The 13,342-nt window shown below is 35.7% G+C and overlaps 2 protein-coding genes across 3 annotated transcripts in view; one reads left to right on the forward strand and one right to left on the reverse strand.

Moving 5' to 3' along the window:
- srbd1 (S1 RNA binding domain 1) overlaps window positions 1-8,998 on the reverse strand; it is a 57,078-nt gene extending 48,080 nt beyond the window's left edge. Inside the window, exons 1-10 of one of the 2 annotated variants that reach the window (XM_057342823.1) lie at window positions 8,894-8,998; window positions 8,567-8,638; window positions 8,082-8,367; window positions 7,541-7,786; window positions 7,183-7,349; window positions 6,310-6,427; window positions 5,848-5,986; window positions 4,606-4,702; window positions 4,248-4,410; window positions 152-255 (exon numbers count right to left, since the gene is read on the reverse strand). In XM_057342823.1, the coding sequence (XP_057198806.1) occupies window positions 152-255; window positions 4,248-4,410; window positions 4,606-4,702; window positions 5,848-5,986; window positions 6,310-6,427; window positions 7,183-7,349; window positions 7,541-7,786; window positions 8,082-8,367; window positions 8,567-8,634 (1,388 nt within the window). In that variant the 5' untranslated portion in view covers window positions 8,635-8,638; window positions 8,894-8,998. Of the gene's footprint in view, window positions 1-151; window positions 256-4,247; window positions 4,411-4,605; window positions 4,703-5,847; window positions 5,987-6,309; window positions 6,428-7,182; window positions 7,350-7,540; window positions 7,787-8,081; window positions 8,368-8,566; window positions 8,639-8,893 lie in introns of those variants that run through there. The other variant, XM_057342824.1, reaches the window with a different exon arrangement.
- A 476-nt stretch (window positions 8,999-9,474) lies between these two features.
- On the forward strand, window positions 9,475-12,953 carry LOC130559381 (lysophosphatidylserine lipase ABHD12-like). The gene is made up of 13 exons (XM_057342406.1): window positions 9,475-9,642; window positions 10,065-10,153; window positions 10,268-10,361; window positions 10,498-10,617; window positions 11,014-11,047; window positions 11,140-11,185; window positions 11,302-11,431; window positions 11,542-11,579; window positions 11,714-11,790; window positions 11,971-12,053; window positions 12,211-12,289; window positions 12,366-12,490; window positions 12,669-12,953. The coding sequence occupies exons 1-13, from the start codon at window positions 9,542-9,544 to the stop codon at window positions 12,694-12,696; spliced, it is 1,044 nt and encodes a 347-aa protein (XP_057198389.1). The 5' UTR covers window positions 9,475-9,541; the 3' UTR covers window positions 12,697-12,953.
- Window positions 12,954-13,342: the final 389 nt, after the last annotated feature.

Raw genomic sequence — 13,342 nt, forward strand, 5'->3', positions numbered from 1 at the left:
CACCTGGCAGTGTAAAAACTTGGCAGCTGCCAAGCCACCACCCATCAATCAGACAAACAGAATTGAGCCATTGAGTGTGAGGATGAGAGGAAGATGAAGAGGTATGTGCGTGCAAGTGTTGCGGGTGTGTTCGGGGGGCTGGAGTGCTGACCTGATGTTGACGCACCACCTACAGAAGTCATTCTTCACCCAGTCGGGGATGTTGACCTTCACTGTCAGAATCTTCAGATTCTCCCCACGGTTAATGGCTAACGTCTGAAACAAGAGAGTAACCTGTAGAGACAGCCGACACAAGGCGAGGCACGGCAGCGCGCCGTCAGTGCCACCCCCTCCCGTTCTCTCCTAAAACAGGGCAGCGCGCTAAAACACACTTTTTATCTCACGTAAAAGCCTCTCTCACTTTCTCCTACCGGCCCTTTAAAGGAAAGTGACATGCTGTGAAGCAAATAGTTTTAAGTATCTGACCTTCTCTGAGGAGAAGCTTTTGAAGTAAGGAAGCAAGAGGGAAAAGATGACCCGTCAATCTGGAATCCAAGCGGAAGAACCGAGCTGACAAACACCAGCAACCCCCTACGAAACCACACGCTCACCCCTACACCACAGAGCAGCTAATGGCCTGATCAAGATGTGAATTAATGCAGCCAGAAACATGACGAAAATTATATTTCCCTATTTTGGCATTTCACCACCCTAAGGCGGCTGTTTACTTGGGCTTTCTCATGCGACGTTCATCGCATTTGAAGTTTTGCACGAGATGAGGGACATGTCAAACAAATATCAAAGTTTTCTCCTTATCCTGTTGCGTTTACAAATTAGGGTGTGTGTGGTTAAAGCATGTGTGTTGTGCTATACATTGAGAGGAAACAAAACAAAAGGTATTCCTGTTTTTAAAGACAAATTTGCCATTGTGTGTACTGTTTTTCTGTAGCTTAAAGGCGGGGTGTCCGATTTCTCTTAGCCGTTGTTGATGTTCAAATCACCAAAAGGTTGTTTTGGTACTCAGCCCGACTCAGTTGTCTGAAGCGTAATTCGGAAATCGGTTACCCCGCCTTTAATTGTGTTAGAAGCGCACAGGTCATGGGTTCAAATCTCACAAACTGATACAAATGTATACCTTAAAGTGATAGTTCAGGGAAAAATGAATATTCTGTCATCATTTACTCACCCTCCAGTCATTTAAATCCTGTATGAATTTCATTCTTCCGCAGAACACAAAAGAAGATATTTTGTTGGTAAGTTCGGCACCCTTTCACTTCTATTATATGGACACAAAACCAATGCAAGTGAATGGGTGCCAGTTAACAACATTCTTCAAAATATCTTAATTTTTGTTCTGTGTAACAGAGAAAGTCATACAGATTTGAAATGACAAGAAGATGAGTAAATGATGACAGAATTTTCATTTTTGGCTGAACTATCACTTTAAATGCACTGTAAGTTACTTTAGCGCATGTACCAGATGTGTAAATGTAAATGTCATATAATCTTCTCATATATAAAAATCACCGTTTGTCTGTCACAAACCTAGAAACTGCCTGAAGACAGGAGAGAAAATGGAAACGTTAGTGTCTTTAAAGAATAAAACAGAAGTTGTCACCATACCCTAAACAGAAATCAGAAATCTGCTATTTTGAAAAGCCATAATTCACATATTCAAGCTCAGTGTACCATTTCAAACCCTCAATCAGCCTCAACACTTTCATGCCAATCCAGGACATGACATTTAAGAACAGAGGAGGAAAAGAAAGAAGGAAAAAAATGTAGTCTAAATATTCAACATATCATGTTCCTCAATAACAATGAAATCATAATTGGAAAAATATGAGGAATGTAAGCGACAGAAACGAATATTATTCTAAAGACTGAGCTATTCCAATTCAATATTTGTTCTCCAAATAAAGGCAACGCCATCGCCACAAAACAGAGCAATAGAGGATGGCTGCTACGAAAACAAAAAGGAGGGATGAACTTTTCACTTCTTATCTTTGCGTGTACAGAAAAACAAACATACACAACAAGGGGCTTAAAATACATCAACGATCGCTCTCTATAAAAAATAAATGAAGTTTCATGCTTTAGCAAGAGCTGCTTTCTTTCATAAAAACATTTGATGGTTTAGGAATGAAAATAATGTAGTTGAGCTCAAACATACAAACAAGCATTTCACTTATTAAACTAACTGTAAATAAACACAAATTTGTGGGACTTTTTTCTAGTGGAAGAAATAATGCACTTAATTCATTTTTGTCTTTAAATATCCAACAAAAAGATTATGATAACTGGCTCCTTCTAAACTCCAAAAAAACCTTAGTATGTTACTAATAAATACAGCATGCGTGGAACATGAGAAGGAAAAATCAGTCAAATCACTAAACTCATTATTATTTTAATTATTTATTTTTAAACTCAATACTGTTCAGAAACTAAAAAAATTATTTTTCACAGAACTGCATTAGACAGAAATGTCAAAAACATCCTCTCTTCTAATTTAACACACAATATATTTCAAAATAAGAAAGAATGTTATTAAATAGCCCCATTTTGTTACTGATCATATCTAAAAGTTTTATGAAAATGCTGAAGAAACGGCAGGTGAAATATTATTATATACTGTTAGTAACTACATGCCTTACTGTATGTGCAATCTGGTCAATTGCAGGGGATTATTCTCCACATCAAATACAATATTTAAAACATAAAATAATTGTTTTTAATAAAAAATTATTTAAAAGAATTAGATTTATTGCAATCATTTTTGTCTTCTGAAGTCACAAGATTTTTTTTTACATTGAGACCCAACACTAGTGATGACAGTTTGATTTCGTACGACGTATGTATCTTAGACTTACTGAAAATATACAAGTTCTGTCTAATTTGTACACAAAGCATCAATGTACCCTCTGTTAATGAATGGATCTCTAAGATCAGTAAAACCTTTCACACCAACCCGTTCACTCTTACGATACCAATGCGTGAAACCCACTTGATCACCCCCCCCCCACACACACACACATCTGTCCTTAATACACTCTCGCAACTGATGTGTTAAATTAAACAAGCAAGAACGTGTGTATACACATGCCTCCTGTCAAAATACATTCCACACTCTTCCTCAGCAAAACCACGAAAAGGTTCATTTTAGCCGGAGTGTGACAGCTCGCAGGTCCCGGCAAACTCAAATTAACACTCACTGACAATCCACGTCAGCAGATTAACAACGGGTAAACTATGCTTCATAGCAGATCTCTCGCCCGCTTACTCGCTAATTCCGCCTTTGTCTCTCGCCCTCTCCCTGTACCCCCCCATCCCTCTCACAGAGCCCATGAGCGACTGTCATCATGAAGCAGTGACTGTCAATCCCAGCCTTTAATCCACAGCCACGTGGAGACAGACGTGTCACATATGTTAAGAAGGGAAGAGAGCGAATGACTGGAGGACAGGGAAAGGCTTGAGAGAGATGGATAGAGGGAGAGAACGATGACAGAGTCACTGTGACATGTGGCCCGCAACCGGCTCTGAGTAAGCGGGTACCCGTGAGTGAGAGGGGGAGGTACACAACTGACACAAAGACATACGGTTAAATGCCACTGACAGAAGAGCTTTAAAGAGTGACACAAGGACTTATATGTGTGGCACAACACTGTCAATGTGTATGTATATATACGGTACTAGTCAAAAGGGTGCAAACTGCTTCTCATTCTTAAGCGTTATGTTTCTCCCACTGTGTAACATAATAGTATGTGTTAAAATATGATATTAAACTGTCCAAAATAGGGAAATTATGTTGTGAACCAAAACTTTCCGAAATTGATGCGGTCTTATATTTTAGCTTCTTTAAAATTACCAAAGGAGTCCCAATGAATCCTGGGAACTTGTTGACTGCCTTCATATAGGTCAAACTCACGACAACAAAATAATGCTAAAAAAATAATTAGATTTCAAACCAAGACTTTTGTAAAGGAAAATGTATGTATTATTTGCTTATTTATATATATTTGTAATTAAATTCAAGAATTTAGATGAAGACAGTTATATGCACTGACAATATATAAATAAATAACTATATATATTTTTTTATTTATACAATCCATAAATTCACACTTTTATTACATCTGACATTTTAATTGCCTTTAAAATAATATTTTATTTAACGTTACAGCATCTAATTTTGACATGTTGCAAAACACAAAAGTTAGTGATCTAAAGTTTACTGTCCTTAAAATAAAACTCATGATTTGTGACCATACCTGATGGTGCTGGATTTGCTGTATGTTGCAGGTGAAGTCAGTGTATAGGCTGAACTTCGCAATGTCTTTTGGTTTACTCTTCTGATTGCCCTGCTGCTCCTGCTGTTCTTTAAGGGCTGTTTTAGAAACTGCCGAGTGAATGGTCACTGAAGCCCTGTCACACCTGAGAGAAAAACACACACATGCAGTCAAACAGGTGCTCATAATTGTGACTGACAGGTCAGAAAACTCATGAAAGATATGTGTATGTAATGATAAGAGATGCAGGCAGATTATTACAAGAAGAGAAAGATTAAAATAGAGAGGAAGTAAAAGCTATGCAAAAATAGTGACGACGTTAAAATCATTAGTGGCTTACAGTGTCTGGACATAGGTGAGAGATTCCTTGTCTTTAGAAATCATATCCGCCAGGATCTCCTGCACACCTGTGGCCACCTCAACCAGGTTTGACAACCCTTTGAACACAAAGGAAGAAAAAGAGCTAATATGTAACATCAAAAGTAATCAGTTCTTCAAAGATCCTGTTTAACTGAAATTGAGTAAACCGAATGTAACACCGATCAACAGCTGACAAATAACATAAAACCTGTATTGAGACTTTGGGTTAACATTTATGTATACAATGGTGTCCAAAAGTCTGAGACCACATTGAAATTCTTGGATACGAACTGCCAACCCACAATCCAAATTGACCGCATTGACAATATCATTACTATGCTAACAATTCCAGTTTTAATTAATTTAATCAATTTGCAAAATGGAAGAAAAGTGAATATTCTTGCATCTGTTATAATAAATTAAGTTAAAATGCTTTCAAGCTTGGAAAATAAAAATACTAGTTGTCTCTCAACCCTACTGTGTGTACCTTATGACTTCTTGGACTGGTTACCATTACTTTCACCAAATTTTGACTATTTTATTTTACTTTAAAATTCTGTCATGATTTATTCACCCTCAAAATGTACAAAACTTAAATACGACTATGGAACAAAAAAGGAATTTGAAGAAATTTCGTTTCCATTGATTTTGTGTTTATTCAATCAAATTAGGTCCAATGTTGTTTGGTTCTTCTAAACATCTCCATTGGACTTTGCATAAGTTGTAGGTCAGAAAATGATTAAATAATTAGCATTTTTGGGTGAAGAATCTCTTGAAAAATGTTAGTGTGAAAAATGACTGCTTGAAAGTACAAATTTCCCATGTAGTGACACATCAGCAGACAGAACAAAAAATGCTGAAGTACTTTGCTGCCCTCTACTGACCAAATCTCTAGTATTTCAAATAATTGAATGTCAAATTAACATACATTGTGGAAGCTGATGAGCACCAGGGCCTAATTGTTTTTTCAAGAATTTAGGAAAGCAAACAGTTCAAGGGCACTATTGACCTCCATTTTAATTTCTCCTACTATGGTAGTCATTGGGGGTACAAAAACGGCTTGGTTACAAGCATTCTTCCAAATGTCTTTCTCTGTGTTCAACAGAACAAAGAAATTTATACAGATTTGGAACAGCTTGAAGGGGAGTAATTCATGACAGAATTTTCATTTTTAGGTAGAGTATCCCTCTAATGTGTGTAGTGGTTTGCAGAGAGGCAATACCTTTTTTGTTGGGCTGGATACAGGAGTGGACGTCCAGTGTCTGGGGTGCATGAAGCAAAGCTAATGCAGCAGGTTCCAGTCCCAGCTCCTTAGCTCGCCGGGCCTTAGATAACTTACTGCCCTTTTTATAGGGGGCATACTTAAGACAACACAGTAGTGTAAGCTGTTGTTGGATCATGCACAGTCAAAACCATCCGTTTTATTGTAATAGGCATGCCCAGAAAGAATCTTGGATTTTTGGCACTTTGCAAAATGTAGCATTTTGCAGTTTCAAATGTTGTAAAATATGGAGCTGATAGTAAAAAGTATGTGTATACAAAAGTGAAAGAGGCGGAGTAATTAAAATTAGACAATGACAGATTTTAAAATCTAATGAAATCTGAAGTTTTTGTGGGTGCCGATTCAAAATAGGCCTGGTAATAAGTAAAACGTTTTTTATGTTTTAGCTTGTTTTTTTCTCACCACATGGTCTATTTCATCAGCTGTTGTGCAGTTTTGTAAAGCATTCTCCAGCTGTGAATTAAGAACTCCCTCCTTTTTAAGTGTTTGAGCGACGGATCTGCTCTTTTTTGCCACCGACCTAAGACACACAAATGTCATACATCAAGCAACAGATATACTTTTACTTTTGAACAATTCCTCATATTATCTCCAGAAGATTAAATAAACACTTTCAAATAATTTTATGGAAGAAATTTGATGGAAGAGTTGAAATTTGCCATTTAATTAATGAATTGATGCTAGTGCAAATGTTTTAAATGAAAACAGGCCTTTACAAAAGAGAAACATTAGAAATCCCACTAGAGCCATTCATAAACAAAAAGGATTTTAGTTCATATTAATTGCTAAGATTGTTCATGAATATACCAATATATGGTAAATATGCAAATGGTATATATGATGTATATATATATATACTGTATACTGTATATATATGCAAATATTTAAAAGTATATAAAGCCTAGCACGGATGCACGAGTTTAACCCTAAACAGTTTCAAGCATGTTGCATGTCCCTTTAAATATGAAATCGGCACTATGGCCCGGTTTCACAGACACGGCTTAGCTTAAACCAGGACTATGCCTTAGTTGAAATAAGATATTTATGTCGCTTTTATAAAAATACCTTAGAAGAATACATTAATGGTGTGCATCATGAGACAAAACAATGGCACTGATATATTTTAAGATATTTCTGGGCATGTTGTATTGAGTTAAGACCGGTCAAACCTTCATTTTAGTCTAGGACTAGCCTTAAACCTTGTCTGTGAAACTGGGCCTATATGTAAAATCTTAATCCCTCCTTAACCTCATTTTTGTCCTTCCAATGTCTTACCGTAGCTCTTCTAGAACGAGTTGAACATCTCTAACAGCATCAGCATCCATATGATTAATCAACTCTTTTCTGTAGCGCACCATGAATGGAACTGTGTTCTCTTCCTGCAACAGATGTACAATGTTTCCACATACCCATTGCTCCGCACCCGTCTTCTCAGCAAGTACCTACATGGATACATATACAGGTAAAAAGATATGCAACAAACATACTTCGAAATAACCTGAAGAGGTTTGTTATTGAGATGCATCTATTACAAAAATTACAATTACAAAATCTAATACTGCATGGATTAAACCCATCTGCAGCATCAGCCAAGTTAAAAACTATTTTATGCCACAGGAACGTAATAACCCACCTGTATGAGATCCCAATTCATCTGTAGGTCTTCTAAGCGGGAATTTCCTACTTTGAGTTTTATTGGTCTTCCCTGATGTGCATCTGTCCTCTGCTTCTTCTGAGGAGGTTCTTCAAATGTAAAGTCTTCTGGTTCTTCTTTTTTCACCCCGAAAGGATGTTGGCTGGATGACGGTCCCTCATCAGGCATATCTCCAGGGACCGCCGCAGTATTACTGAACTCACTGTTCAAGTTGATGGATAACCTCTAAAATCAGCATCAGGTTGGAATACAGTATAAGTGTGTACTCGATACATAAACAATCCCTTTGGATCAACCTAACCCTTTTTTAGATTAATGACGCCATGCTCTTGACTACACAAATTTAGCAAAAATGGAAAGGTACATTTCAGTGATATTGGTTTCTCATTTGGAACAACTTCAAGTTGCCACATGTGGTGCTGCTTTAATATCATTTTTTAAAAATTATGAAATATTGAGAAACTGGCAAAAAAAGTAAAATAAACTATTGTTAGTCATGGAACGAACATTAATGACGTACCTCTTCTTTAACCGTCATGTGCTGCTGTGATGCAGGCTTCGGTACATTTGTATCCTCAGGTTGTTGTTCTTTATTAGACTTAACCGTCTTCACTTTAGGGGCCCGCACTGTTCTCGGCTTCCTCTCTGCTTTAGGCTTTGTCTCTTTGGGTTTAGCCACCCTTTTGGTGGCTGGTTTCCCATCTGACGTTTTATCTGGAGCCTTCTGGTGTCCTTTTTTCATTTTGCTATCATGCAAATCTGGCAACCATTCCAACTCTTCACTGTCATCTTTCTGATTGCCTGTCCTGTAATAGGGAACATTCCCATTTCATAAAGCACACAGATATAGGAGCAAACAGAAGGCAGTGCATTTCTACACCATCATCTTTGTGTGTTTATAAAGTAAATATCATACAAATGTGCTTAATTTATACCCATTACAGAGGTAATGTCACAAATAAAAACTTTGATGGACAGTGCGAACAAGCAAAGTTAAACACTCACATGTCATCAGAATCGTCATCTGTTGAGGTCTCTTTATACACTTTCGATGTTCTTGTTCTTCGAAGCATCTTTCTGTAACGTTAAACGACAACACGTTCTGAAAAATGGTATCCAGACCAGTTTAATTTTGCGCTCTTGATGAGCACATCAACAAAAGCAATATTTTTTGCTATGTTATGTTCAGTGTCCGGCTTCAAAAACATCAGGATCTTTATTATTTGCTTCTGTCTCATTTTGAATTTAGCGCGCAAGCATGTACGTGTGATGTGTTTGGGCTTCACATACTCTAACATACGAAGAGCATTTAAACGAGAGACGTCCACTTACATAAGTCAAACTGTTAAAACGTCCAATGTTATTCTGACAGAAATCAAACTATCTTCAGTTTCACGACAAACAGAATGATGGTTTGCTTCCTCGGCGGCATCACAGCAGGAAGTGAAGTAACTCTCAAAATATATAATAAAAGTTCCACCTATTCATAAAAAAATCAATATATTAAATATTGTTCTTTAAACTTTTTTATACGTGTAAAAAAATAATTAAAAAAATAAAGAGTTGGTCAGAGCCACACCATAAAACATTTACACAACATTGTCTGAACCATGAACCCTGCATTTTTAGAACAGCAAATGAAAAAGCTGTAACGTTACATGAGTTTAAAAGCATAAAAAGATAAAAGCATGTTCATCAATTTATGGACAAATTGTCTATAAAAGTTGCACGACTGCTTGCTTTGTTATGTATTTCTTGTTTCATAAATGAAACAAAACGCATATCAAGAGGCTGATATTCAATACAATGACATAGCAAAACTAAGAGTAAACCCAGAATTATGAAGCATGCATGCACATAGTGTAAGATTGTAGATGCCCTTTGATCTTTACTCCCATCCGCTTCCGTGAGTACGTACAGTTGTGGAATTATTGCCCACTGTGTAAAGCAAACAGGTAGAGAGCGTACCCTGTTCTTAAAATGAAGAGAAGAATCGATAAATCTGAAAGCAAGGCTACAGCAGCAGGAAAAGAGCAGCGAACGGGCCGTCATAAATCTAAGGATTTAAATGTGCAGTCAAGGTAACTTTTGTTTTAGCCGTTCACCTTTGAAATAGGAGAACCTGTGCAGATGCAACGCTGCAACAAGAAAGTCTATGCAGAAGTATGTTCCAAGTCGCATAGGACTGATCGAATGGCTTAAAACTAGATTCAATGCAACAGAACTTTAAAGTTATAAAATAAGAACTTTAAACAAATTACTGTTACTATAAAGTTGGATTGTAGACAACATCGAACATGTCAAGCTATGAAATTATTTATAGAGACCGTGTCGGCGCTTTAATGTAATTAATGTTGATCTTAGCGGTGTTATGAAGAATTCTCAGGTAATGTACATTATCAAGAATGAATGTGTAGCTGTTGATGTTTTAATACATCTGAGTTTTTCTTTATTTCGATTTAACCTAAATTTCGATTTAACCTCTGTTTTTGATTCTCCTAAGATCACAGTGGTGTGCGTGGACTAAAATGGGATTTCTTACACTCTGCAGCCTCTTTGTGACTATACCATTTCTTCTGCCATACTTCTCTGGTAATACACAACTTCTTTCCCAAAAATAGGCCTATATTGGAATGTTGTAATTTTGTAGTGAAATTTTTTCACATAAACAGTTTTTGGATTTTACATAAATTTTTATTTTCCCAGATTCTGTTGACCTCAGTCGGCCTTCAGATGTAGGTCTCAATTATACTATAAATATATACCTTAAACCTGAGGAAGGGGTGAGGGTGGGCGTTTGGTTAGTTTGAGATACACACACGCAAACACACATACACACAAAATATAATAAATATAAAAATGATAGCAAAAAATGTTCCTGTTGTTAAAATATTCTCTTTTTTTCTCCTTGCATTACAAATGTGTCCTTGTTCAAGGTATACTGTGCCTAGACATAAATGGGAGGAGTCAAAGGGACAAGATCTAGAGTGGTTTGAGAAGGCGCTGGGGGATGGATCGCCCATTTTCATTTACCTGCATGGCAATGCGGGCAACAGGCAGGACTTAACTTTTAAAATTATCTTGAATGTATGCCTTTGATTTGCCGTAATAATAGCTAACCTTTGCACAGTCTTTTGTGTTTGCTGTTTGCCGTGATAAGAACTTGATAAGAACTATTGAACTTTAAACTGCATTGCACTTTACCTTAGTTAAAAGTTGTATTGGCATTGAATCCTTTTGCTTCACTGTTTAAACCAAATGTCACAGGAAACTAAAAGTAAATACTTTATTACTATAAACATTGTATCAATTTGTCCCATAAATTTATTTTAATTACTACAACATTATATACAATTAATACAATTTAAGTTGTAAAATTCACAGGGGGAAAGGGGTTATATATTTCACCTAATGCTGGGATGACATTTTGTTTCTATACCTTTCATATACAGAGCTTCACCTCCACATCGCATTGGAATTGCACATGTGAGCCTCACTTATTTTATCACAAAACCTATAAAACTGAGAACTTTAGCATAAATATTAATAATGACTGAAAATATCTCCTGGCCATACAGGTCTTAAGTGGTGCTGGATATCATGTCCTAGCTATGGACTACAGAGGTGGGTTGAAATGGTGTCGCTTCACTGTATTATACAATGATTGGGCCACATTTAAAACTTGACCTTAATGGTTCAAACAATATTATTTTTCACATGAAAATATTACAATGTATCAGGTTTTGGGGACTCTACTAGTGAACCCACAGAGCGTGGTCTGACTACGGATACCTTACACTTGTACAATTGGGTTAAGGCACGCAGCGGAAACAGTCTGGTGTGTGTGTGGGGTCATTCACTTGGTTCTGGGTGTGTAGAATTTTCTTTTTTTATTGTCTATGTTTACAACACACGTATTCACTAACAATTCTATTATTCATTATCTACATATAACTGCACTATGTTTCTTTTTCCAATAGTGTTGCAACAAACACTGCAGTGAAATTACAGGAGCAAGGTAAGAAGTTGATTGATTTGTAAAAGTATTATAGAAGTAGATATTAGCTTCTTAAAATATATGCCCAGGTGTGAGGGGTGTAGATTGTTGTATTTTCTGCTTTTTTATTATAATTATTGTAAATGTATTGAAAGGAAAACATTTTGATGGAATAATACTTGAGGGGGCATTTACAACGGGAAAGGGAGGATATCAACACCCCTTTACTTGGGTAAGTAATGTTCTGGTAGCAAAACATTTGATCCTGAGCATTTTACCTCTGCAAATATAACCTTGACTGGTTTTTACAGACAGTCACATATTTAAGTGAATTTATTGTTAATATGGGTTGTAAATAACAGTCTGATATACTGTAGACCTCATTTGTGACCCTCTTTCTCCTTCTCTCAAGTTTTATTGGAAGTTCCCATACATTCAGTACTTTCTTTTCAATCCATTAAAAGACAACATTTTGGAACTCCCATCTAATGAAAAGTATGTGACATTCAAGAAACAAAGAAATTAAAATTGTTCAATTATTCAAGATAATTACAAGAAATTGGAATATACCAGAGATGGTTTTGTAAAGAGAATATTCCGTTTTCATTTTTTATATTTAATAAAAATCTTTTTTTCTTTCTTTTTTTGATAGTTTGAAAAAAATCAGAACTCCCCTTTTGATTCTTCATGCTGAAGATGATCCAATAGTGCCCTTTGACATGGCTAAAGAGGTTTGTGTGTTTAATTTATCATTTTAAATTTAATTTTTTATACATTTTTTGTTTAGGTCTTTTATCTTTTGTTCAGCTATACAGCATAGCAAAAAATGCTCAGAAATCAGACAAAAGAGTCAAGCTGATATCATTTGAGTCATCACTTGGATATGTTCACAACAAGCTCTATAAAGACCCTCGTTTGCCAGATATCATAAGGTAATATCACTTTCTGAAAAATGTTTCAATCGTGTGAAAATCATTAATTCAAATAAGAAATATACTACACTATACTGAAGAAAATGTGTTGCAAGAAGCACATGATAAAATGGTTTACATTAAACTAACAATAAACAATACCCATAACTTGTCTATTTTATTATATTTATCCTTTCAGGGAGTTTGTGCAGTCACTGATGGCATAATACAGACACAAAGAAGAGGCGGTTTCATGAGAGTTGCCCTAGCTGTACCTGTTAATAACACTTGTTTTAAACATGTACCTCTATATACATACTGTAACTGAATCGTGACTTAATCGTGACTTACTATTGTTTAACATAATATTTTAAATACTCATTTCTCTGTAAAGTGAAATCCTTTTTTATCAGTTTATTTCTGTACCTGAATTATATGTTTTCCATTGTAAACTATTTTACAGTATTATAATTTAATAAATTTAATATAACTAAGATGTCTGTTATGTTATATTGTAAATAAACATCCTAACTCAGAATCCTGATTAACTGAATCATTAATGAAATTGTGATTTTTTTTATTTGAACTTTATTTAGAAAATTTTCTGTCTATCTTAATTTGGGATGGGCCCAGATCAGCAAAAAAAGTCCTAGTCAGAAACCCGGATAATTTCACTGCTGAATTTATTACCACAGCTTTATGTTATAGCCTAATGTTAACAAAGTTTCCCTATGTTTATTTTTGTAATGCTTATTTTTTATTTTAAATAAATTATTATTATACAGTTCTTGCATCTTAATAAATAAATAACAAGAGCTCAATTTAATTAGTAGGCGTAAATCTACTATCTATGACTTAATGATTTGCTGGATA

The sequence above is a fragment of the Triplophysa rosa genome, linkage group LG9 (assembly GCF_024868665.1).
Source record: "Triplophysa rosa linkage group LG9, Trosa_1v2, whole genome shotgun sequence".
Lineage (NCBI taxonomy): Eukaryota > Metazoa > Chordata > Actinopteri > Cypriniformes > Nemacheilidae > Triplophysa > Triplophysa rosa.